The sequence below is a fragment of the Nothoprocta perdicaria genome, unplaced genomic scaffold, assembly GCF_003342845.1.
Source record: "Nothoprocta perdicaria isolate Ctin4 unplaced genomic scaffold, notPer1 scaffold_2, whole genome shotgun sequence".
Lineage (NCBI taxonomy): Eukaryota > Metazoa > Chordata > Aves > Tinamiformes > Tinamidae > Nothoprocta > Nothoprocta perdicaria.
This window is the reverse complement of record NW_020455204.1, coordinates 6,419,354-6,446,131: the sequence shown is the minus strand read 5'-3', so window position 1 is coordinate 6,446,131 and position 26,778 is coordinate 6,419,354. Positions and strand designations below refer to the sequence as shown.

The 26,778-nt window shown below is 40.6% G+C and overlaps 1 protein-coding gene across 2 annotated transcripts in view; it reads left to right on the top strand.

Moving 5' to 3' along the window:
- Positions 1-26,778, top strand: part of TMEM132C (transmembrane protein 132C) — a 123,178-nt gene that overhangs the window by 89,177 nt on the left and 7,223 nt on the right. For both annotated transcript variants that reach the window (XM_026037718.1, XM_026037719.1), the window contains 4 exons: positions 9,428-9,571; positions 23,900-24,105; positions 24,517-24,790; positions 24,954-25,145. In XM_026037718.1, coding sequence (XP_025893503.1) covers positions 9,428-9,571; positions 23,900-24,105; positions 24,517-24,790; positions 24,954-25,145 — 816 coding nt within the window. The remainder of the gene's footprint in view (positions 1-9,427; positions 9,572-23,899; positions 24,106-24,516; positions 24,791-24,953; positions 25,146-26,778) is intronic.

Here is a 26,778-nt window from a genome sequence, read left to right as displayed (position 1 = left end):
AATATCTGATAATTAGTTAATTAATTTCCCCTCAATTTGGGCCTCTAAATTCCTCCASAGATGCAGGTTCTCCAAGGGGTGAGTAATCTAATTGAATCCATAATTACCATGGGGAAAAGGTTGTACATTTTTCAGTTGCACCTTGCTTCATTGTAGATTAAGACAGATTTTTAAGATAAAGCAAAACAAAAGTTCAAAACAAAAGGACCATAACAGCTCAAATCAAGACCCATCAAAYCCAAGTGGTTTTTGAGGAGTGCATGGTTCATAAACAAAAGCAATTTCATCTTTTTTTTTTTTATGTTTTGTTTTAATGTAAGATCAGGACCACGTATTTCCCAAAACATTGTTGGAAAAGAAAATGCAAAGAAAACTAAAACATCTAAACATTTACTGAGCATTTTTTTCAGCAAGAAAATGAAATCTGAACTATGTCAGACTCTGCTGGAGTGCTTTTTCTCGTTGCTAGATTAGTTCAACAAACAGAAATCAGTTCATTCACCAAGCAGAGCTGGCGRTCAGTCGATCTGGGTGCTGAAATTTGCTCCTTGGTGTAGAAAGTGTCTCTTTCTATAGATAATGCTCAACATTTTGAGCCCCAGCTATCATGGGGAGCCTGAATAGGGTTACTCTAATACAAATAATAAATACTAGTAGTGTCAGTGGAGTTTTACTAGAAGAAATATTAATGGAAGTCCTTGGACCCTTGTCCCACAAGGGAGACATAAACATCCTTTGATTCATCTCAGTGCTCATGGTAAAGTGTTATGGCTCCAAAATCAAGTTTTGAATTGACACTCTGAGCTGTGTATGATTATTCTGGAGTATGATAAATGCAATAAAGTATTTAATTCCAAAACAAAAGAAATCATAATTTGAACCTCAACTGACCACCAGGAGAAGTGAAAATAGAAGTGGAAGGCATTATATGCCTTATTCAGTAGCTTTACACCTTTCTTGACCTAATGGCTAGTAAGTTTTCTTATCTCATGAAGCAGAAAGTTTCTTTCTGTCTTTATTAGAGAATTTGTTCTTTTTCTGAAACAAGCGGTTTCTAATACACATTTCTCTGCTATCCAGAATATCATTTGTAGACTTTGCAGCTGGGAACAAGTTATGTTGATRTAATTTTTTAATGCAAAATTACAAGAAATAAAAAAGCAAGATCCTGTTGTCATAATAAGCTTGATAGAGTCAGGGCTCTGATGCGACCCTAAGTCAATGTGGCCTTCACACATATATACAGGTCTTAGTAACGACTTTATAACCTTTTCCCATCTGTGTAATTATGTCACTAACTGTAAATTGAACACAGCAATTAAATGCATGGGTAATTTTGTTCAATTGCTCCCATTTCTGCTTACTTTTTTTAAGGAAAGGCTTACTTTTGAGTGATGATATAATTGCATTTAGCAATACAATCTTCATCTGGTACATCAAAGTAATCATAGGCTATGTGCCCTTTTGCAAGTTCAAATGCTAGCCGGGTAGATTCACTGTAAAGAAAGCATATACTTTTTGATATACTTTGCATCCCCCTTTACTGCCTTTAGAGTCTATTTTATCAAGACTCAAAAATTTTACCGATAGGGTTTTTGAAAACTGTACTATCATGCAAGAAAATTAAATGGTCTGTTACTGTTGTTGAGGGACCAGTAATTAAGATTTATCTCAATGTGGAGACAGTAAACAGACCGGATCATTGATTAAGGAATCTTTGCAGSTGCAGAACACCGAGTTCCCGCCTTGAAAAGACACTCAGATCTCTGTCAGAAATTATGTGGTTCACAAAATCTACAGGAAAGATTGTGCKGAATGCCAGTCTTCCCCATCCCATCTGAGTGCTGCACCTCTCTGCTTTCCTTCCTTTTGGCCACAGGAATCTGCCAGTATTTTCTCTGTAGTGGTCCAGGATCGAGGGGAAGGGGTCAACGTGCCCAATCTCACTGTGCAGTGATAGGCTTCACCTATGGGCATCACCTATGGGCTTTCCCCTGTCTGGTGGGAGGTGAGAAACACAAATCCCTTCCCTATACACCTATTTCTATTCTTCCTCCATTTACCTTCTCTTTAAGGTCCCTGCACATCATGTTCATCAATCTTGTCAAACAAGTGGTGTATATGCAGAGGACAGAGCGATGTGAACGTCCTCCTTCAGGTCTTCTTGTGGCTGGGTTTTTATCTGTGCTTGTCTTCTGGTTTCTTTGTTCCTCCGGGCAGGTATTGTCCTTAATTTTTGTGCCACGTACAATGCTGGCCACTTAACAAAGATTTAATAAAGAGAAGATACCTTACAGGGCTATCGCGTGTCGGAAAGAATTAGCATCCAGAAGAAACTTCAAGACCTTTTGTTCTGTTATCCTGATCAGAAACAGACTGCAGAAATGGCATCTCTTATTGACTAAATCTGTTTCTTATGTGGATTTTGAATGGCCAGATTTTTGCAGCAGTATTAAGTTGCTCATTACTTCCCGTTTTCCTTGGCACTGTAGTGTTTAAGAAGCATGGAGTAATCTGGGTTCCATCTGGATATGGGGTTTGAATGCTGAGGGATGACGTTAAGTAAGCAGGTTACCTTTTGAGTTTTAATGAAGAGCAGCATTACTCCATTTCTTTTGCAATGTGATGGCAGTAATGAAGTAAAAGCCCTCATTCTTACCAACTGACAGATGAAGCAGAAGAGGATTTACAGGTGGTGGGCATGTAGCCCTGGGATCAATTGAAAGGAAAGAGGCAATCCAAATCCCACCAACAAAAGCTGCCCTCTTTGGGTCTTGGCACTGGGATGGCTTTGCCTCAGGGAGGTGTTTGGTGGTGGTGCAAACCCTTTGGTTTTGGAAACCTTCCTGTTATTCTGAAACATGTGCTGCGAATATAAAAACCGAACATCGGCGCTGTTCCCCTCTCATACAGAACATCCGTGAATGTGGAGCATCAGAAAACCCAGTTGGCTGGAAGCTCAATGTATAATTTATTTTTAATCGCAGGATTATGTGGATAGACAGAATCAGCTGCCTAACAATGTCAGTTTGTTAATCAGCTGTAATCTTACTAGTATTAATAACCTGATTCTGCAGCCACCGCGCCAGCCAGCCTCCCAGATCAGCAGAACAGTTGGCTGCCGCGCAGCAGGACGCCACACTCGGTGCCCTGGACACTCGTGCTGCGTAGCTCAGTGCTCAGCGCAGCGTGTTCGTGGCGTTTACAGCTGGCCTACGTGGAGTTCATGTTCTGCCTCCCACCTCTCCATCTTCATCTCTGGAAAATGTGTAGCCAGAGTGTCAGTGTTCATCAGGGTTGATGGTTGAGCCATGGTTGGAAGCACAGTCCAGCTGGAGCTCTCCTGCATCGCGCTTGTCCCCAACAGTTGTCACCACAAGGCAAGGACTCACTGCTCATCTCCTCTTTCCATAAGGCAAATACATTTCTGGTTTTAACATAGACAGTGTCTGACCATCTCTTTGCTACAAACTTTTTCGAGAAGTTTCCCGTGTAAAATGAAGCACAAGTGGCTTTTCTATGTCCCTCCTTCAGATCTACTGCACAGGTKTGTGGCTCATGAGGTAGTGCCTTTGCGTGAGGAAGAAATCTTAATGCTAAGCTATGATTAACATCATTCGGTGCGATTCCACTTGCAGAATTTGCAGCTTGTAAACAGGACCATTCTCATGACCTCAGGCTCCCATGGATTTCTCTTGATAACACCATCTAATCGGATTTAGAGTTTAATTAAACAGCTGTCACTTTGCTTCCTCATTCTGCCGCAATTTAATGTTGAATTAGTTCCTAAATTAGTCATGGTTGAATGCTTGCCTTCTTACAATTGAGAGGTTGGATGAACATAAGGTTTGCTCTTCAGCTAAATTCTAGCAGCTAAGGCTCATATTCTGTATCCACGTTCTTCGCACAGAACTCCCACTGACATCAGTGGAAGTTCCCTGGGTGAAACAGAGACGGAATAAATTGTGATGTTCTTGCAGAGTTAGCCACGAAGTTACCTAACTTCACGGAATATGCAGCTGACCAAATGTGAGCCCATGCATCTTCTCACTCTGGCTGGAACACATCAGTTTTATGAATGTTATTTTCCACTCTAAAAGTAACTGATTTCTTTTGAATACCAGCTCTGCTGAATTGTTTATGACGTAGCACGGTAAGTATGGAGAAGGTCTTTATACCAGCAACATTAGTGGTCTTCATCCAAATTAACTCTGAAGTAATCAGGACCAGACTATGACCAAAAGTTTATAGTGCTTTCAGTCATTGCATTAGGCTTTGTTTACAGTCCAAATCCCACCTGCTCCTAAACAGCAAAGCTTGTGACTTTGTGGTAGTTGCTTGTGGTGGTTGTACTTGTAACTGCTGCTGCTCAATTCAGCTCTCAGCGTGATGTAATGTTGGCATCAGAGCCTGACTCGGGTCTCATGAGTTTTCTTTGCAATGCCAGTTGTTTTTCTTTTTAATTTTATATAAATGTAATGTGAAGATCTGTAACTGTCCTAACTTGGTATTGGACACAGGAATTCAAAATGATGAGATTTAACTTGTTCTCACCTGTAGGAYTCTTGATCAAATGTTTCTTCAAATTGCCAATGCAGATAAATGAAGGCAGGAAGTCCCTTTGTCCTGACCGATTGCTCCTGAGTCACAGCTAACCAAGTGCTTAGCTGTAAAGAGGTAGGAAAGACACTGAGACCTCTGGCTTCCTTTAGGTATCCGAGGGAGACAGAAAAGCAGCAGAAGTTGCTCACACTGCAGAGGCTTCCCACCATGCATGCAGCATAAGATGCCAGTGCAGAAGGTTTTCTTTATCTATATTAGGTATGATGCTGTTGTGACCTCTAAATTTCTGAGGTCACTGAATCAAGCTGAAGGTGGTGAAGAGGAGGAAGGGCAGTCCGTGCCCTTGACAAATCTGATGGTTCAGGTCCTTCGTAAAAGGGTGGGATTCCATCAGGCAGAAGAAGTGCTGACTTGGCTGGGCAAGGGTGCAAGAAATTATCTGAGCCGGGAAAGGATAGGTGTTTTGTTAGTGGATAGTGAAAATGTTATGTTGGATGAAGACGTTTACTGTTTTCTGTCTAGGAAAACTAACTTGAAGTTAAACCTTTGCAATCACTTTTAATAGTCATTTCTTAAGCACACAACTAAATTTTTTATCTGACTATCTCCTTCAATGAGAGACTTAAGTCTAGATATTAGAGCTTTCCTGTAACCCCCATAGGAACAGTAAAGAAAATGCTCTGCAGAGACTTTGTCTCTCCAAACCTTGTCTCTGCAGGGTGAGAGTCAGACCTTGTGTCTCTGTCATCATTTTGCAAAGACAGCGTGGGCCTCCCACAGAAATTCATGCCTCACATTTCTCTTCCACATCAGTGGGAATTGCATAAGTAGCTCCCCATTTTGACTTTGGAAATGACAACCCTTGTTTTTTAAAAGTTTGTAATACACTAAGAGAAACTTCTTTCCAGTTTGGATATTGATGCCTTATTATATCTCATCCTCTTTCTGTTCTCTCAATTTACTTTAAACTGCTTTCCCCATTTTTAAATTTATTGGGAACAAGTCCAAACATTACTGTCAGGCACTTTCAGTCTTTGCCACAYGAAATAAATTTGATTTTAAAACTTTAGTTGCTGCCTGCATAGAAAGTAGATTAGTTCTTGGGGGATTTTAAAAATTAAGGAAAGTGGAAGTCACCAAGTTACTATGATTTTGAAAAGTGCCTACATTTTAAATGAGTTCTTAGCTTCTCTAAAGATTTCTTAGTAATGTTTGTATACTCCCAAATTAGCTTGCAAACAGGATCATATATTGCATTTAAAAAATAAGAGTATGAAAATCACTGCCTATAGCAGCAGTTGTATTTCCTGCAGTTGCCTCATGAGAGRTAATTGTTTTCTTTATATTGATTGATTTATTCTTAAAGATTCAGCTGCAATTTCTCAACGGGTAACCCTGGGTGCTGGAAGCAATGGCCACAAGTCAGGGAAGCGCCGGTGCTGGGTGGTGAATGGGAGCCCTCTTGTCATGGTGCTCGATGGAGTGCCCGCTACTGCGGAGCAGGCACACAGAAGAGTTCTGCTTTTCTTTTTATGAAGTTCCAGTTCAGCTTTGGAGGAGTCTTGGACCATGAATCCTTTCATTTATCATTTACAGTTTTCTGCTTAGCAGCTTGTGTATGAGGGCAGACAGTGGGACGATTCTCTGTCACATTGAGGCCACATTCTGTGGCAGCTCTATGAAGGAAATAAGGCTATAAGGCTATTCAGGGTACAGGCATATAGGGGGCACTTTTTTCTGGTTAATCCTAAGAAGAGATAAAAGAAGGAAGACTGAATTCCTTGGTCTTACCTTCTTAAATATTACAGCTAACTAGCACAGGGCATTTACAGAGCAAATAAGAGAAGCAGCAGATTTTAAAATTGCCTTTACCATAATGTGTAATAAATTAATATATTTTAGTGTTTCTTAATCTGTGTAATCTTAATCTGTGGATTTTAGTATATCTTAACCTGTGTTAGAACTACCGAGTTGTAACTGTGGAGGTGAAATATGAAAGTTTCCATCTCTGCTCAAAGCAGTAGCCAGGCAGCTGCCAATTGCCTCCTGATGCTGAGGATCTCTAATGATTGGAGTGGTACCAGCTATGGACCCATTAGATAATGTGTCCAGTATATTTCCATTTCCTCTGTGCACATCATGAATGTGAAATTCCTGAAGTTGATATTGTAAAGCTGTTTGTAAAACTTCACTAGCCTTTATCACGGCAAACTGTCCTTTTTACATTTTTTTTTGTGCAGATGGAGACCTGAAATAATTAATCAAAATGAATCTATTCAGAGCAGCACGGTCCTTCGTTAATGAAACCATTAGCAGAGGGCAGAAGATTGAGCTTTCTAATTGCTGATAATGTGCCAGTAGTCAAATTTGCTGTGTCTTCTTTCTAGAAAGGTTTTAGGGGATTTCAATAGGTTTTTTAACCTTTGTAATTGTAGCATTATATCAAAGCCGCCTAGAATTCAGATTGCCCCATAATGATCTATTGGAAGGAGAGAAACAGAAATGAGAGGCTGTTACTTAACAACTGGTAGATCAGTTCTGTACAGGATGATCAGTCACAGTTTCTTGTCCATCTTTTTCATTGTGAAGATCATTTGCTTTTGTCCAGCGAGGAAGGATCATTTTATTTGGGATGAGTGAAGCAAATAGAATTGTTTAGGATACAAGATATAGAGCGTTATTGCCTGTTTGGAAAATTACAAAACTACAGAGGTAGAAGGAGCCACAAGAGGTCCTCTGCTCCCTTTCATTTGCTCCCTGACTCAGAGAACCTGTGTTTCTTCTGAAAGATGTATATAAAGTCCTTACAGATTCTCTTATGATTAGCTGTGCATTATATCCCATCCTAGACAACCTATTCCAGCACTTCTCTGTCATTATTTTTATAATAAAGATGGTCTTAATGTCAAACTTGTATCTTTCTTGTTGCAGTTTAAGCCTGTTCCTCCAGGCCCTGTCCATATTTTCCTGGATATGGAAAACAATTTTTTTCTCCCTCTGGAGACAGGGAGCATCTTTCCGCTTAATTAAAGCTAAAATAAAAATAAAAATAAAAATAAAAATAAAAATAAAAATAAAAATAAAAATAAAAATAAAAATAAAAATAAAAATAAAGCTTTTTTAAATTAAAGCAAAGCTATCCAAGTTCTTTCAGTCATTCCTCGCAGATCGTATTTTCGATATTTTAGATTATGTTGATTGCTCTTCATTTTCATCTTCTCTTGGAAATAGGATGGCTTTTGTTTGGTTTGTGTGTATGATTTTCTTATGCGTCTGTAAATTACCATTAAATGCATATATGGATAATGTCTACACAGTATATGTTATATCTAAAACATGTCTCTGTCTATGGGATTTCTCTTCCTCTGAACCTGTCCCTTTAAATTACATTTCTCTATCAGTAATTCACTTCAGTAGCTAAAGACATAGTGGATCAGGGTGGTATCATTTCAAAGCAGAGCTGAGATAGCCTGAAAAGATGCCCTGTCATTTCTGCAAACTCTCTTTCTACTCCTTCACCCTGGAGTCCTGAGTTTGCACTGTTTAACACTCCGAGTCACAAAAAATAAGCAAAGGCGTGAAGGGCTTGAGGCAAGAGATTCATTTCCAAGGACATACACAGCATGATATGCTCTTTTGTGCCTGTTTCTGGCCTTTTGGAATAAATAAATAAATAAATACATACATACTTTGGATCAAAATTCTGAAAATCTCAAAATACGAGCACCTGGCAGAACCCCTATAGGCTGGGGAATATTTGAATCTGTATGTGTTCAAAATTGATCAGTAAGGAGTTTTTGGAGATGGACTTAAATACCTAAAAACTCTTGTGTATAAACTTGCCTCTGATTTGGATAGCAAGATTTACATAAATTCTGTAGGAATAAGATAAAGTTCTTACTTTCCCAGAACAGTCAACCTCCCTTTTCTTAACTTTTTTTAAATTTGTTGAGGTTTCTTATGAGAGCTGTAGGAGAACCTGAGAAATAACAAGTTGCAAGATGAAAAGAAAATCTGACCCAGATATCAAACTCACTAAACTTGAATTGAAAACAATGTCAGTGCCCCCTTTTGCTACTGCTGCAGCCCTCTCAACTTTGGTGCTGAGGATTTTGCTGAATATTTTATTCACTTTATAGACACGGAAATTGAAAAGTTGGAGAAAACCTTGAAGTTGTTCCTGCATGGGAATCTTGGGAATACAGCAATGATGAAACAATTCCAGTTGTTAGAAGAGTGGGCTTAGCTGATGGTGCATTGAAAGGCTTTTATATGCCATGACCCAGGTTCAAACTCCAGATTTCCTTGTTATTTCTCTACAGTTAATAGTACCACTAACTCTTTCTGAATTCCTTACATTTCTTCATTGGTCCTATCAAAGGAAATTAAATCATATTGAAACAGTTCCAGATACAAAGTTCACTGAGAGGCCCCATCTTTGCAGTGGGCTTTGATTCAAAGAGTAATATTTCTTCTTGCAGACTTTTGYATCCATCATTCAGAGCCAGTTTAGTAAAAAATCTGAACTCATGGTTTGGAAGGTAAATGTTGGGAAAACCAGCACATACTTAAAAAAATAGAGGTGACTTGTAATGTGTTCCTGCCCAGACTGAACTACCTGCTTTTGTTTTCCTCTCTCTTTAACAACGTATAATTCAGCTGATGGTGGTTATTTAGCCAATGTACAGATGGGATTTTACCCCGTTTTGGAAAGTTGACCCTCATTGTGGGTGAGGTTAGATGATGAGCTGCTGAGAAATAACATGTTTCTCTTGAATATAAGCACAGTTGAAGAGCTGGATCTTGYGTTTCAGAAATCTCTCTGGCAGTCCCTTTACAGTATTGTGCTTTGTTCTGTTTGCAGGACACAGAAATTCTGAACACAGCAATTCTCACAGGAAAAACYGTTGCTGTGCCCATCAAAGTGGTCTCCATTGAGGAGAACAGTGCTGTGACGGACATCTCGGAATCGGTTGAGTGTAAATCCTCTGATGAAGATGTCATCAAGGTAAGTTCGGGCCATGGGTAGGCTTTAGAAATGCCTTGCCGTACACAACAAAATTGACCAGTATATTGGATGTCAGTAGTGTAAGAGGAAGTATTTAAAGATGGAGAATGAAGTGCATGAGTACAGTCACTTCACTGAGTTTCAGTAGAAGTTTGTTATTTAATTTTCATCTGTTTCCTTGCTTCCTTGATAATGTCACCTCCAGCCCTCTGTGCACAGTTAGTTATTCACTACAAAACCAGCCTTGCTGCAGCTAGTTAGTGCTGCCTCACCAGATGTTTCTCATCACCTTTCCAGYTGTGATTATCACCTCCCCAGCTGAATCAGTGGGCTGGACCGTACAGTCCTTCCCCAGCAACTGCAGTGCAAAATCCCCTCGCTTGACTTCACATTCTGCTCAGGGCTGTTTTGAATTAGCAATTTCATTCTGCACAGAAGGGGCTGGAAAGCACATCCATGACCTGATCCACCACTTCAACACTAGCAGCTTGATGTTACGCAGCAACAAACACCAGTGGGGTGTTGCTGTCCTAAGGCAACGGAGCTGCTTGTGCTGTGACTGAGTAGTCGCAGCCTGAAGGGAGTTCCCAGTTGTGCAGTGAGTCAGTGCAAAGACAGTCTCCACGTGAGGCCCACTGCAGCTCTCTGGATATGGCTTTCACACTACATGGTCTTTGAGCAAGGGTGACTTTATCCTTGCTCATTGGAGCAAGRTTTTTATTATATTACTTGACTGTACTGCATGGCGCAGTGATTGCAGCCTTTGGGTGTTCCTAATAGGCTATGAGCTCTCTTGGATGGACAGTGTACGAATAGCACCACCAGCACTTTATGTATTGCAGTGAGTTCACTCTGTAGGTTCATGGAAAGCAATACAATTTGTGTAAACTTGCAGCATCCAGCAGCTCGCTGCACTGTTGTACAATTTATGTAGAAGCGTTTATTATAAGAGCAGCCAAGCAGGTGGGAAAAATAGTCATTCTTTGAACTAATGAAGCCATTACAGAGATGTAGAGATGATTTCCTCCTTCTAGGGGATCCTCCAAAGCCAAACAAATCCAGTCWGCTGGAGTTTGAGGAGATCCCATCTATCAGATGCTTCACAGCATCTTTTTTTCCAAAGAATTCCTGTTAACCTTTTTTTCCTATAAGGCACCCATTTAACTAAAACATAGTAGCTGAAATTTGTCTTGGAATTTATCCTGGTGGTAGCCTTGTTGGAAATCACACTGGAAGTGTTCCTGGGGAAGAAAACATACAAGATGACATTTACAAATTAAAAAAAAACCCTAAATTCTGTAAGGACTGCTGTAATCACCGAGACCTGCCTTCTTCCTTAAGCAGCCTACAGAATTTCACCAAATAATTCCAGTCCCACAGGGAGAAAATCTTCCTTTAAGAGAAAGACTCCTGTAAAATAAATCTGATGAGTGTTTGTTCTACATTACCACGTGATCCTTAGAAGATGACAGGACAGTGATTTCCCAAATAAAAATTATTGCACAAAAAAAAAGTCTTCTGGGTTTCATAGTTCTGAAGCATTATTGATCAAGAAGAAAAGAAATTCCCAAATCTCACCAGAACAAGAGTGCTCTTCTCGCAATAATTGCAGTACATCTCACACTCTTGCAGCGCTCCAGCTATTTGTTTGGAAGGAAGGGTTCCTTGAAGAACTGTATGCTTTGATTAGCGCTCGGGACTCTGCTGTACTGTCCTCTGATTTTCTACAGAAATAATTTATCTCCACTAAAAGGGGTTTTCTTAAAATGGAGTCTCTTTGCACTAGCTGAACATTTTTAAGTGGCTTTGAGAAGCTTCCCTATGTAGCCGCACTGAAGTTGAAGTGAAGCAAATAACTGCAGGCTAACAAACAGTATTTTTTGGAATCAAATAGAGCARTTTTTTTCAGGTGTAATTTCTTTCTCTTCAGAAATGTTTTGAAATTACTCAGATGAGAAGAGAGATTATCTTCTGTACATTTAGAAATATATGCAGAATCCCGAGAGGAATGCATCTGTGACACCTGAGTGCTAACTGCTATAAATCATGCTATTAAAAAAAAAAAGATGAAATGCTTTGAACAATTTTTTTATCATATCATCATAAAGGAAAAGGCTTTTTTCACCTAGAATGTTCCAGTTCCCAAGAAATTTCTTAACATAGGAAAATTGTTAGTGGTTCAAGTCAAATTGAAATGTTCGGTTTGATTCTGATTTTAAAAAGCTCTCAAAGTTTCAAAGCTAAGCACAAGCATTTCATTCTTAATTTGTTTTGAAAGTCCTCATCAAAATTTATGTTACATTCCCTGGATATATCATCTTTGTCTCTAATAGGTTGTTTTAGAGGCTTTGTTGGGAGTAGCATTTGTGTTTAAAATGCCCAGTTACAAATACTAGCTGTTGGTGAAAGATGTGGTAAGTTCAGGAAGGAATGTGTTTTTGTGTTCATGCTCCCAAGCACAGCAAGACATTTATTGGTATGAAAGCTGAATTAAAATCATCAGCTAAGAAAAAGAGGGAAATATTAAYGAAAACTCTTCATTAGCTGTGCATTTCAGCTCCTAGAGGTTCACCCAAATACTAACAATCTCAGGTGGAATTTCTGATAACACTAGATTCAAGCGAATATATAGAATTAAGCTGGGAGCTGGAGCTGCTTGGTGTCTATTAGAATTCAGCCTGTAAGATTTAGCCATCAAGTAAGTGTCCATTTGTTTGGTTCCTGCAAAGTGCCCAGATGTTTCTGCGCTCCTGTTTGACTGAATGGCCACCAGATGAAAGCCTGGTTGGATTTTTGCAGTACCTTCAGTTGGCTGCAACTGCAAAGCTAGCAGAGCCCAGTGGACATCTAAACATAGATATATCTACAAGTAGCAGGTACTAGTCTTCCCTAGGGATAAGAAGCACAGTCTCTAGGCAGCTCAGCACAGAGTCTATGTCTTGGCTTAATCTGCTGACTACCGTTTCTTGTATGCTATTTTATAACTCTGTTTCAGACTCTTAACAGCTTCCTACTCCAAAATTTACAGTTAATTTAATGAACTTTAAAAGTCTTTGAATGCTCTAGACCTTCACACAGTGATTCAACCTTTTAAAAGTGGACAAAAAATTTATTATGTCAGTAAAAATCAAGCAACAGCCAAATTCGACTATGCTAAGCTGGAATTTATCAATAGGATCCATATATCAGGATCCATTAATAGCAATTGTAGTTCCTTACCTGGACACCTTCCTGCTTCCTGGAAATTCAAGTAGCTGCTTTGGTGCAGTTTGCTCAAGAGCAAATGCAGATCCAGGTTCCCAGGTCACAGGACTGCTAAGACAGCTGCAGTTTGATGCTGTGCAGAGGAACACAGTTTAAGATGACTGGTAACACCTAGCAATATTTCCAGAAATAATCTGAGTTTAAAAACCTTATGCATATGTGTATTTCAGAAGCTACTGTAAGCATTTTGGGTTTGCATTTGGTCGTTCTTGGAGTAGCTTTTATGCCATTGCTATATGAAGGCATGCTGTGTACATGCCATTTTATTCTCATATTTATTTATTTCATTTAAAATTGGTAAATTTAAAAAGTTAATAATCTCAATGCAGTCATCCTGAACCGTATTTTGAAGACTTTATTTACTAGTCTCTTTCCACTTTAAATGGCATTAATAGTGGAGAAGTTTGCAGATCAAAACATGCATTTAAGTAATACTGATCCATACAWGTAACTACTCCAGTCCTTACTAAGAAGGTGTTACCTAAGATGTTTAAGGTGTTACCTTAAAGATGACCCTTAGTAGCTGTTAATCAAAGTAGGCTTTTCTTTCCATCGGGAGCAGTAAGCAGAGAGCGCCATGGCCACATGTAGAGGGCACTGAAAAAATTTCAGGAATTTGTGATTTGAGCTCAAACAGAGCAGCGTGTCACGGCCGTCCCTCTCTTATCACCGAAAGTTGAAATAAAATCCCAGATCAAAGCAACRCTGAACTGCTGGGGGCTGAAAATCTGGCTAGGGATTTTTATGGCTGAACTCTAGCTTAATAGTGACAAGTATTGGAAACACTGCTGGTGTCAATGTTTTCAAAGCAGTAGTGATGGGAATTATAGGTACCTGTCAAGGTTACCGTCCTTGTTTGAAGGCCCCATCCCGCAGTTATTTACCCACGTGAATAACTTCCCTGTGAGCACTACTGACTTCAGTGAACCTACTCCCGTTAAATAATTGTTTAGGATTCATAAAAGTTTCAGAGTTTTGCCATTTATGATGAAAAGAGTTTGTAAAATGAAGTTCATTCTCTCGAAATAGAGACTTAGGTTGAAAAGTCGTCTGTTCATTTGTGAATCTGTGTAGATTAAAGGCTGGTCTGGATGCTATRTAACACATGATGCAGGAAAGTCTCAATTTACCAATAAAGAAGCTGACAGATGGAGATTTTCCTAAGAGATCAATAAGCAGTTWTGTACTAATTTATTAGCTTATTTTCAAAATTTTATAGCTGGAGATATATCACAAGGCCCTTTTTACTAATGAAAAAACAGCCGTCAGCTTCTGTTTAGAAGATACCTAGCTATTGTCTTAATATTCCCACTCTTAATTAAGTAGCTATTACTTCAAGCTCTTGAGTTGTTTATTTAACTACAAAGAACTTTCATTGCTCCTCCTTGCTTTCAAGTGTTTGCAAAACTTGTATCTATTTTAAAACCAGAAATGCTCTTTTTCCTTTGATATGCAGAGGAACGTCTAGTTAGCAGCATCCATAGGCATTTTTAATAAAAGTCGAGTTATACGTTTTTCTGCCAGTACGTTGAATGCCATTCCAGGCTGAGTGGCTGAGCTGCAGGCAGCTAATAAAGAATCGATCTCTTAAGCCTCAATCCGACACTCATTAAAGTCCTGCATTCATTAAAGCCATCAGCAAAGCTCCCCTGAAATTTTAATGGTTTGGGAACAGTCCCTGAGGCTCCCTAAGGTCTCATCACGGCACAGTGGTTATTACAAAGCAAAGATTCTTATAAAAATAAGCATATGTATTTACAGATGGCCTTCTGGTAAGACAACAACTAGAGCTCTTTACTCTGACTCGAATCAGTGGCCGTACACTGAGGCTGCAAGATCGCTTGCTGTCTGAAATACAGAGCCTGGATGCCAGGGCCTTCTGATTCAGACTTCTCTCACCAGCCTGTSCCAGTCCCTGTGTCTCCTGCAGGGCTTGGCTGTTCCCACGTCCCTGTGAACTTCCCAAACCTGCAGGCAAGAGTGAAGCCAGGATCCAGAGAATGGTGAGATGCACATGCAGTTGGTGATTTCAAGGGAAAACAGAGTTTTGGAAGATCTCATCCCATTAGAAATTGGGGCACATCATGGGCATATTTTGGTTTTCCCTCTGACCTTCTGACTTCTGTTTCATCTGTCAGGGTGAGCATCCAAGCAGGTACTGCATTTCTGCATCCTCGCATGCACATATATTCTTTATATGGAGCTTAAGTACAAAGCCTTCAAGCCTCAGAGGATTTAGGACGTCACGTTTTTAGAGCAAGTTATAGGAGAAAAGAAAAGGAGTGACCAGAAAGGACTGGTTGTTCCTACYGGTAATTTCCATACTGAAAGAATGCTAACTTGCCATAAAAAGCTTGTAGAGTGAATATAATACAATTGACTTATGGCTCATTTCTTGCTTAGGTCAAATAAAACTCTATTTGGAGCTTGTTAGCTAGGTGCAGCTGTTGCAGGGAGAAACTTGCCGAGTAACAAGCGGATAAACTTCTGCTTAAAACAAGTCTCATTCCTAACTCAGTCCTGTGTAAAGCCAAGGGAGAACTGGCAGGTTACCCTGGATGGGGTTTCCAGGAATCTAATATGGGCTAATAATAGACCAGCTGTATTCTGTGCAGTCATTTTAATGTAATGCTTGCAAATCTCTCTTTTATGGCTTTGAAAGAGTCCTACAAGACTTGGTGACAGCGTGAAGGGGTCAAACAAAACAACAGCAGCTACTGCCAGTCGTCTCCCTCCATCCACAGGGTGATCCCTCTCAAGTACTTCCTCCCAGAGCGGTCTGAATTGCACCAGTGCTCTCATTTTTAAAAATAAAATAATYGTCTGGCTTTCTGGCAGAAGTGTGGAAAAGTTGGGCTGCTGTTCGTGAAGGACCTGGGTGTTCTTCACCAGAGCTCAAGCCCTGTGCTCTCTTCAGGAGCAGGGGCAGGAGCAGGAGCTGGAGCTGAGTGGGAGCCAACACCACTCTGCTGCCTGGGGATCCAGAGCTTGGCATCCCCTGGGAGCTGTGGGATCCACGAGCAGGCTCAGGACAAGCAGGGAATCCCCATCCCATGTTCTGCTGCACGGCACAGACCTCCCGGAGGGTCGACTTCCCTGCAGTTGGAGTGCAGTAGCTCGTGAACTGTAAATACGCTCCCGACTCCCCACATCCTCCTAAAACCCTCAAACCACAAAACGTATCTCTTCTTGAGTGCAACCCAGCACCTTTCTTTTTTTCTGATAGTGCCTTTCTTCTCTAATACTTTCTATCCCTGTGGTCTGTGTCAAAATGAGAAACCTTCAAGACACAGCAGAGCAGTGGGAGCGCGGAAATTCCACCGCTCTGAAGTCCTGTTGCATTTTTAGCCTTTCTTCTGGTAAATCTAATATGATATGTTGTATTCTGAGTGCAATTATAAATAGAAAGTCCATCCCTCATGCTTTACSTAGCCTTGTGGTTTACTAGGATTGATACACATCGGCAGAGCAGAGGAACCTCAGGAAAGCTTTAGAAAAATGAGATTTTACTGCATGCCTTTGTCAGATGCAAATGGCAAGCAATTGTGTGGAGCTTTCATAGAGTAAGTTATATCATGAACATATATATAACACCACTCTCCAGCCATCAACCTCTGTGGAAATTAAAACTCCAAATTGACATGGGCTGAGATGCTGAAATTCAGCCCTGAAAGGTGTAAATACCTTGCCATCACATAATGCACACAAATTTCAAGGGCAGCTTAAGACGCRTTTAAGCCATATCCTTGCAGCCTCCTTCCCCTGTCATCTCCTGCCTTCATTCGTCTCTCCAGCTGGGTTAGTAATGTCAGTATGGAGAAACTGCACATCACAAATGAAAAATCAAAGCAGAGTGGCAATAACAATGCCTGAAGTGCCACAGAGAGAGCTTCAAATTCAACTTCAAAGCTGCAAGATCAAGACCAGCAAAGGAAATGGGAGAAACAACATCAGTCTCACGACAGCTGAAGACTTGGTGGCAGGATTAGCAGCAGTTTCCTCCAAACTTTTTGAGAACAGTATCCTTTCTTTTTTTAACTTTTCTCCTAATAGCTAAAATTCACACTTAAGGAATTTCTGTGTTGTAAATACGTATTACGTTAGAAAGCAGTGAGCAAACATGATATTTACAAATGAGCAACTACTGTCCAAAGCGTGTAGTTTGAAGAGATTAAAAGTCACTGCGTTCATCCTGTGATCCTGCTTTGCCAGGCGGGCTCTTTGGACTCGTGCTGTATATATAGTGTGGCAGGCCCCTAGAGAGTGGAAGCCAGAGTCGCTGCTCTTCCCTGTTTGCAGCAATTGCTTGACGCGGGAGTGCACAGAACAAGACAGATTTGGTTTTCCGTGATAATGCGAGCTGCAGAGCGCTCCTGCGGCCCCGCGGAGCCGCGGCTCAGCTTCCAAAGCTGGTCATTTGGGAGCAAATAGATGCCCTCCAGCCTCAGCTGGCATTTTGTGCCCCTTTTACTCTCTCAGTTCTGTCGCAGGGAATGATAGTCAGTTAGTTAAATGTACTGCCTCTGCTCCGCAAGGCTGCCAGCAAAATCTTGGTAATGAGATTAGATAATGTGCAGCCTTTTCCCTAAGAAAAGCTCCCTCGCTTTGGGGGCTTTCTAGTTAGTTTTGCTAATCTGGCTGCTAATACTAAAAATGCAGACCTTTCTAAACAGAGCGATTCCAAATTGCTTCCCAACCTACAGCCTTGATCTTACGGAGCTCTTCTCTTCTCCAGCCCTCAGGGCTTGATCCCTGTGTTATGTAGTGCAGGTTGCTGGGAATTTTGCCTGAGGATGATGGCAGGGATTGAAGCCATATTTGGAACGTGGCAGCTGCTTACAAGCACAAAGCAACAGTAAAGCACAAGCCTTTTTATCCATAGAAAACTGCAGAAAGTTAATTCTAAGAATGGCAGAATGTAAGAGGCTTAAATCAGTTATTGAAGTATAATACCTACCCTCCTCCCTCATCCCTGTTTCCAGAAGGAGTGTAAATGTTCTGGGCAACTGTCTCCAGGAACAAGTTCCTTCTGTTCCTTTCCATGGGTCCCAAGTATAACACAATACTCAGTCTTATTCCTGCCTATAACATGTAATATCTTTCTACAGATTACTTTTAAAATAATATTATGCAATTCTATAGCAAGGACATTAAGATTACAAATTTCTATAGGAATGTCCAAGCGATGTTATGGAAAGATTATCACCATCTAGGAYAGTCTATATGATATTATGTAAAGTGATGGTGTGTTCAACAGTTAAGTCATTCTGGTGCTCTGTATTTCTTAATGGAACAAGTGACGTTGTTCACAAAGCTTAACCTTCATGTGCTTTAGTGCCCTGCTGTTATGTAAGAGTGATGATACTGAGCTAAAATGCTAGGAGAACCATGTACTTGAAAAGTGCTGAACATCACTGTTCCTGACTTATTACCCTGTACCCGTTTCTTTAACGTTGGGAATCCTTCAAAACCTACTGGAAAAAGCTTTTTGTTTAGAGAAGTGCTTTCATAAATATGTAAGCATTTCTGTAACATTTAAATATTTTAGCAACTCTTAGACTCCTATAACAGAAATGGATAAATGGGTTTGCAAACCAAAATGTAAGACCCCAAACCTTTCTAGCCAGATAGGAAAATTTATCGGAAGTCCATTGCTCAAATACTACAAAACCTGCTATCTGAAATAAAAGATTCATTGTTTAATTAATCTCTACAATCCGTGAAAATCACASTGTGCTGATAATGTGACCCTAGGTCTTAGAGGAAGGATTGATAGTCACACATCAGAAAACTGACCTTCCTGAGGCTCGAGAAGAGAGCTGGGCAGCTCTTTGRCCCTTTTCAGAAACAGGGACTCCATTTGTGCTGCATCTTGCWATGACACTCGTCTTCTAAATTGCAGCAGTGGTCCCTTCCCTGTATGAGGCCATTGCACAAAATGTACATAAGGTCTTCCAACAAAAATAGATCGAAGTAGAGACAAAATCTGAAAAAAAAAAAAATCTAGGATGTATGGAAATCTTTACAGGAATGCAAGCTTCTTTGTTTCTGTCATATTGAAAGTATTAGCAAAAAAGAGAAAAGTCAATGTTAGGAGTAGTCAATGAATGATCTTCTTTCTATCACTTTCATCTCACTTAATTTCTGTTTTCAAATTTTGAGACATTTTAAACATCAGTGTTTAATTAAGGGCAAGGCACACAAACTTGTTCCTAGAAAATAGGCTGGTAGCTGGTAAATACACAGTGTTCATAAGCTGAACGTTATTGCTCTACTAGGAGCATCTCTTTTTTGTCCTTTAGAATTGTCCTTCAGAGGCCTGTTGGTAAAAACTGATGACTCCAGAGGTGAATAAAACACTAGAGGATTAAACAAGCTTAGAAGAGGCKCCCAGGGTCTATAACACTCCTTCATTTTTAGGACTTGTAGTCGTCATTCGTTCCACTGCTGGCTACTACAGACATGGAGCAGAGCAGGCAGTGTTCCGAGTTCACCATCATTTGAAACACAGACTTAACTTATATTTGATGTGGAATTTGTCTTGTAAAGCATCTTCCTCCACCCAGCTGTAATTGCATGAACATTTCTCAGGRATCTGCAGTGAAGTTGAACCCAACAAAGCAGGGTTACCCTCTTCCTCCCTCTTACAGATGTGTCAACACCCCCTTTTGTGTTTCAGTAGGTTGTCCCATTCTTCATGGTGGCTTCAGGCAGCTCGTGCTGTGATAGTTCTGCAGTTCAGAGCTCCCCGCAGGATCAGAACCTKCATCTGCAAAGTGGCAAGTAACGGAAGACACAGAGATCATGCATTTGTTCAGGAACCCCACAAGGAATCTCCTTAATATTCACTGCAACTAATTTGTTCGTTACCAGGTGGGGGGCTGCACTTGCTCCCCAGATCACAAAGGCACCTAGTGCTGCAAGCTGTGATTCAGGAGCGACTCTTCTTTTGATTTCCAGACAGTAGTTTGCTCTGTCAGCTCAATAAAATGTGATTTGTGGCAGAGAGAAACTATCTAAGTCATTTGGAAAGGCAATGGCCTTTGGTACAAAGGGACACAAAATATAATGGCAGAAAAAGGAGAGGGAATGAAGAAACCCCTTGGGAATTGTGCTTAGCCCTGTCTTTTGCTGCTTGGCTTCTTTATTTTAGTTTTAATCTCAGAGAAGTTGGAAAAACAGAAGAAGGAAAAGTAGCTGAATGCAGCTTAATAATGAAAGAAGCTGCTGAAATAGCATCAGAAAGCTCTTTAAAATGCAAAACTTCATGCTGATCTGCAATGCACAATGGAAAAAAAAAACAATACGGTAACAGTGGTGGCTGAGCAGGTTTCCCTTCATCATCTCACACCTCTTCAGATGCCAAAGATAAAAAGCAGTTTCTRAAAGAAAATGTTTTCATGGCAAAAGTATAAATATTCCGGGAGGTGAGAGAGCGATCCCCGTTCGTTCAAAATCTCCGGCCTTCTGGTCTCTCTCAGAAAGTGCCTTAAAACTTTTGGGCAAGACTCTGAGGTGAGAAGTGGGTATGGGATTTCTCAGTGACCTTCTCATAGATGTTTTAAAATACAGGTGAAAAAGAGAGATACCATCATCACCAGTCTTGTCTTTCCACTTTTTTTAATCATATATGAGAACAGAACTAAATAGTGTTACAAGATCTGCTTAAAATAGCTCCAAAAACAAGATGACTGTGATATGATTTCCATCTGAGTTCATCTGAGTTGTGGGGGTCCTTTGCTATGTCCCAGTCATGTAATTCTCTCTCTCTTTTTTTTTTTTTTTTTTTTTTTTTTTGTAAGGAGCCTGCTTAGCAAATGAGGCCTTACACATGCTTTCTGATGATGCTCTAAATTATAGCAGAAACAGTACATGGCAATTTTGTTCACTCAGTCTGAGGAATCTTTTTCAGTTTTTGTTTTTAAGCAGTATTGCACGAGACAAGGACAGAGAAGTGACTCCACTTGCTCTTATTCCACCTAGTCTTCTACAACAATGCTTAGCAGAGAGGCAGTGATTACAGAAGTTGCAAAGTGTGGAATAACTTTAATTGAATATTTCTAGAGAAGGAATATTCTGAGCCTGTGCATATGCAGAACACATTCGCATTGTGAATTGGATGTTGAGATATTATTGCTCCCTTCTCCCTTTCAGCCCCTCTGTGGCTCTACCTGTGGCCTTTCTGTGTCAAAAGCAATCAATGTTACTTCTAGGAGAGTGGCTACCTGAAAGAACAACAGTTAAAATGCGTACAGCAATGCAATCCAATATAAGCTTTGGTCCTACTGCGCTCTCCCTGGGCTGCCTCTTTATCAGAAATAAAGGAACAAAAGAAAGAGCATATGTAAGGACATTAACAAGGCTTGTACTTGGTGAAAAGAGAAATGTTTTTCTCGTTGAAAGTCATAAAGACCTGCCACTGTGGTTGATGCATATTCAGTAATAAATATTAACCTGTGGCAATTTTAAGAGCTGCCTAATAGCTCCAGCAGCCACTTCCTTAGGATGCTGGATGTATTTGTTTAGCCATTTGTTTGTCGCATATCCATGAAGGCGTGCGGCAGCCTTACAAATAAAGATGGAGATTGGATCTCAGCCCAGAACCATTTAGGAATTGCAGGTTTGCTGCTATTATTGTTGTGTTTTTTTCTGTGAGAGTTGCATTTGTTCTGTTACTGACAGTATTGGGCCTTAGATAATAGTAAGTCATACACCTAGGCCACACCTGGTCAGTCTGAAGCTGAATGTGTTACTGGAAATCTTTRTCAATATGTGGTTTGTTGTCTTCATAAATAAGAAACTCAGACAATTAGCTGACTCAAAAAGGTTCATTAATTTGCCTTTGAGAGCAACACAGTAGAAATGAGCAGGATGGAGCCACAGTCAGAATGAGAATGGTTGCTGCTACAAGCAGAATTAGATTAGATTGTACTGACAAGCCACCCAAGAGCTTCTGCGCGAAAGAAAAGAGGCTCTGAAAAGAAGAGCCATATCTGAAGCTGCTTTTCAAATTCAGCTGAGGGTGATGTGCAACAAGTAACCTTTAATTGTAGTGTATTGATTGGATTCCTTTAAAGTTTATCCATGGATGAAATCAGTGTCTAGAGGGAAGTCACCCACGGGATCTTCCCATTCCTCTCAAACAGCAGCTAAGCAGTGGGCTTACACTGGATACTAGCAGTRAAATAAGAGACCGAGTGCCGCCAGTCTGAGCTGGTGGCTGCACACAGCTGAAGACAGAAATAGCCCCTAGGTCAGGGTGTCAACGCTAACTCCTGGAGTGCAGCTCTTGCTTGCATGTGAGGTTGGAGTTGTTTGCATGAGAAGCACTTCCATGGTGCCATCCCCTCCMGAGGTGGAGCTGATGCATTGGAATTGCAGCCCATCTCAGACAGGCTTCTCAGTCACTGTGCTCCATGACACAGCTCTGCTGCACAGGACCTTCATAGGGGACAAGGAGCATTCTGAAGCAGCCTAATAATTAAGCTCCTTTTGGTATTACCATTCAAGTAACCTATGTAAAAAAGGGCATACCATTCCTGTTTGTAAAATGAGGGAATTTCTACCACCCTTCCCATTTTTTAACCTGACTGAGACAGTCTAAGGCAGAAGCCTAAACAAACAAGTGGATATGGTCTTAGTRTAGTATATAATTAGTACTATAGTATATAATAATAATTATTATTATATTATTACTATACATACTTAGTATAGTATGTAATTCTGTTTTCAGTGACCACAACCCCCTTAGAGCATAAGCCTTTTTACAGGATGTGTCCTAGAAATGTTTGCGCTGTGTTCTCTGAAGTTCTCTCTTGCAATCTCATCATCAAATATTCTACCAGAACTCAAGCAGTGCCTAATCCTTACAGAGGATACAAATTGGATGTGGATGTCCAACTGGGAACAGTTTAGCTCCCGTATCTGTGGTCATAGAGGGCACCCATCTGTTTGATTAGCCTGGGGAAATGAGCATTTCCAGCTGATAAACCTCATTTGAATAAAATGGTATTGGAAAGGGCGGGTGGAGATTGAAGGGAGCGGGGCGGTAGTATAAATAGATGTTCAGGTGGGAGACACATTACCAGTGCTAATGGTACTCATTATGGATGATGAAATAGGATTCTGAAGGGATGGGAGCAGGACTAGAAATTGAAGAGATCTGCTGGGTTCACTGTTAATTTCTGCAGACATACCAACTCATTTAGTAATGTAACAGCTCCCATTGCTAGCCACTTAATGTATGATTAATGTGCCACAAGATTTCCCCAGACATTTATGACACCTTTAGGAATAGATATGACAATGACTTTATCACATGGAGTCACTTCATACTATCTGCATCCCTCTTRATGATTTATATATTCGGGAGTGATTTTATCACTAGTACTCAGTAAGGTAATAAATGAGAAAACTCAATGGTCTGTAAATTACAACATTGATTAAAGCCGTGATTACTGATATAACTCTTACAAGACTATGCTAATGCTTGCTTATATTTCAGGACAGTATTTACATGTTAATGATAAATCTACTGCAGTGTTTAGAAATGCTTTATAGCTTTAATCAAAATGTAAACATTTATAAATAGATAACATTTATTGAGGTTATTCTTCAGTGGATGAAATCCACTCCAGAGCCAGCTCTGTCTTTAGACTAAAAACACTGTTACCCGCTGTTGAGGTCAGAACTCATCAGAGCTTTGATTTGCTGTGTGCCTCCAGTGAGACCTGTCTGGGGTTGCTGGGCTCCTCTTGGGCAAGCTGGGAAGGAGCCTTGCTCTTTCTAAGTTCCAGAGAGCTGTGGTCTGCAAGTGGTTCATTGCATAGCAAACACAAGATCAACCGTTACTTTTAGAAGTAGGATCCAGTCTTCAGCCGTCTCTAGTGTGGTCTCACCTYGTGAGCTTGTGAGGGACCTCAGCTGCTTCTTTGGTAAAAGGCCGTCATGAACAAGCATGAGGAGAAGGGAGCCTCTTCTGGTTTTGGTGCTGAGGGTTCCACTTGGAGCTTCGTTTGTCACAGCAGTTTCCTTCTCTTTCTCTCCTTCCTGCCCTTCCACTAGGTTTCTGACAGGTGTGACTATGTTTTTGTCAATGGCAAAGAAATGAAGGGCAAGGTCAATGCGCTCGTGAACTTCACGTATCAGTATCTGAGTGCTCCTCTGCAAATCACAGTCTGGGTTCCACGTCTGCCTCTTCAGATCGACATTTCGGACACTGAATTGAGCCAAATAAAAGGCTGGCGAGTGCCTATTGTTTCCAACAAAAGGTGCGTTTGAGTTGCTCATTTTGGGGGGATATTTTTATGAAAAGAGTGGAGATGATTTTAATCCTCAGCAAAACCTACAGCACCTACGCTCCAAGTACAGAGTCCTTCCCTTAGGAATGGCAATAGTGGAGTTTCCAGCTTTGCATTGGACATCCGCAAATGTAATAAAGCTTTTAAAGTCTGTGAGCATTTTGATTCTTTGTGTGTGTCTATTGTGTGCTCCAGGGTACAGTGTGATGTCCTGGTAAGATCCATTTACTTGAACTGCCCAAGTTAATAAGTTCAGTTCAGAAGAAGGAATTTAGTCCATTCACATGGTTCTTCACCAGCTTAATTAGCCAGGAATCAGCAGTGTTTTCATTGATGTTCTTGAAAATATGTCTTTGTGTTTCTTTTTTTAATGGAAAAAAGACCCACCAGGGACAGTGATGATGAGGATGAAGACGAACGGAAAGGCCGAGGATGCACTCTGCAGTACCAGCACGCCACGGTGCGCGTCCTGACTCAGTTTGTAGCCGAGGACTCTAGTCCGTGGGGTCCGCTCAACTACCTCYTGGGCTCAGACTGGCAGTTCGACATTACAGACCTGGTGATGGATTTTATGAAAGTAGAGGAACCTCACATTGCCAAGCTGCAGGACGGCAGGATCTTGATTGGACGGGAAGTAGGAATGACAACGATGCAGGTACTGAACATCTTTTGCTCATGCACTGCATGAAGCCAGACAGCCTTTTCAGCATGGTCTGTCGTTTCATTTCCRTGTCTAAAATTTTGAAGACAAGAGGAGATAGTGACCAAGGAGATAATGACTTTATTTGATCAGCCTTTTCTTTTGGGTTTCTCCACAGGTTTTGTCTCCTCTCTCCGACTCCATCCTGGCAGAGAAGACAGTGACTGTGCTGGATGACAAAGTGACCATAACAGACCTCGGCGTCCAACTGGTGGCTGGGCTKTCTCTCCTTCTTCAGCCAAGCACAGCAAATAGTCGGGCAATTGTGGCTACAACCGTTGCCCAAGAGCTGCTTCATACTCCTAAGCAGGTAATGTGCAGTCCAGTTTTCACTGTTGCTGCCTTCTGGCATTGGTCGATATTTTATCAATGTGATATATTGAGGTGTTTCAGTAGTTTACAAGCTAAATGCCACAGTAGAGAGTAGTACATCTGTGGCAATCACTTTCCTCTGGAGGCACTCAGGAATTGTCTTCTCATTTTTTACCTTGATATATGGACTTAATCCTAAGTAAAAGTTCTGACAACACCTACGTTTGTATTATTTAAATATTTAGTGCCCCTTCTTTAAATAATGCAATATCTATGGCTGTCCTAGACTTTTATTTTTGCAGCACAGCCGGCACTGTCTACAACAGTGATCCTTGCATGCTATATGAGCATGCCTTTGTTTTCCATGCCGGCAAGCACAGAGCTGTGGGTATCACAACAATTTAGTATTTTGGAGGGCTATAAAATCAAGGCAGAAGAAAGCCAGACACATTTGTTTTTCTTTTTGGAGTCACAGCAGAAAGCCCAACTCCTTTCTTCTGTTTTCTAACTAGAATTTTGGGCGCTTCATCACTCAGTTCATTAGGGCATCACTCTGCTGCTCCTACTTAATTCAAGCCAGTAAATATCCATCTCCATAAAGGGAGTCTTTCAAGAAGTGTGTTTCAGGTCACAACCCACATGGAAAGGAGGACTGGAGAATGACACCAGATCAAGACAAACAGTTGCTGTGCATCGGACTTAAAAACAAGGGTCAGGAGCAATGGAACAAGCTGTATGCTCATTACTCTTTCAGTCGGTTGATTTGACAGGTGGGCCTGGGGACCATGCAATTAATGCCATCCACAGCTCTCTCTCTCACAAAAATTGTATTTCATCCCRCAAAAGTAGGGAGAGAACTCAAGTCAAGTTTTATGACCCATTTTCATGATTATTGCTACCTAATTTTCTGGAACATAAAAATAATTTAGATTGTTTTATAACTTAGTGGCAGGAAAATGCCCAAACGAGAAGGACATACTGCCCATCTGTTCAATTTCCTTCATCTTGTAAACGTAAGAATCTTATGTAATTAACCGATTTATGCCCTTCTCCAGGGCTTAGAAACCAATTCTGAGATATTGTCCTTAGACAAAGACTAAAAGCAAAAGCTAAAGCACAGCTAACCTAGTTCTGTTGTATAGGACAGAGTGCATTGTTTGTCCTCCAGCATCATTCGAAATACTATGGCTCTGACACATCTTTTCCTACGTAAGAGGAATCTTTTTCCTGTGTAAGAAGAATCACAAAATCTTTTCCTATGTAAGAGAGGTTTAAAATCTGTTGTTTCTTCTCCAGCTTCTCTAAACCMGGACCTAGCAAACCCAAGGAAACCTAGTTGCTTAGTAGCAATACTAGTTAGTCACATTTTTTCCACTTCATCCTTTGTCACTAGGAAACTTAAATCTCCTTAATCTTGCAGAAACCAACTTCTGCTGCTCTCCCCTTTCAGCCCCTCCTCTTCTACCTCTTGCTTGCTCCGTATCCTACCTGTATCTTGTTCTCACGCTACAAAATGTGCTGAAGGGAACAGTCCTAACAGAGGAATGGTCTGTAAAGTCCCATACAGCTTTTTATTTCACCTGCAGTATAAATGCAAGTTATAATTAATGTTATAAATAAAGTTATATAAA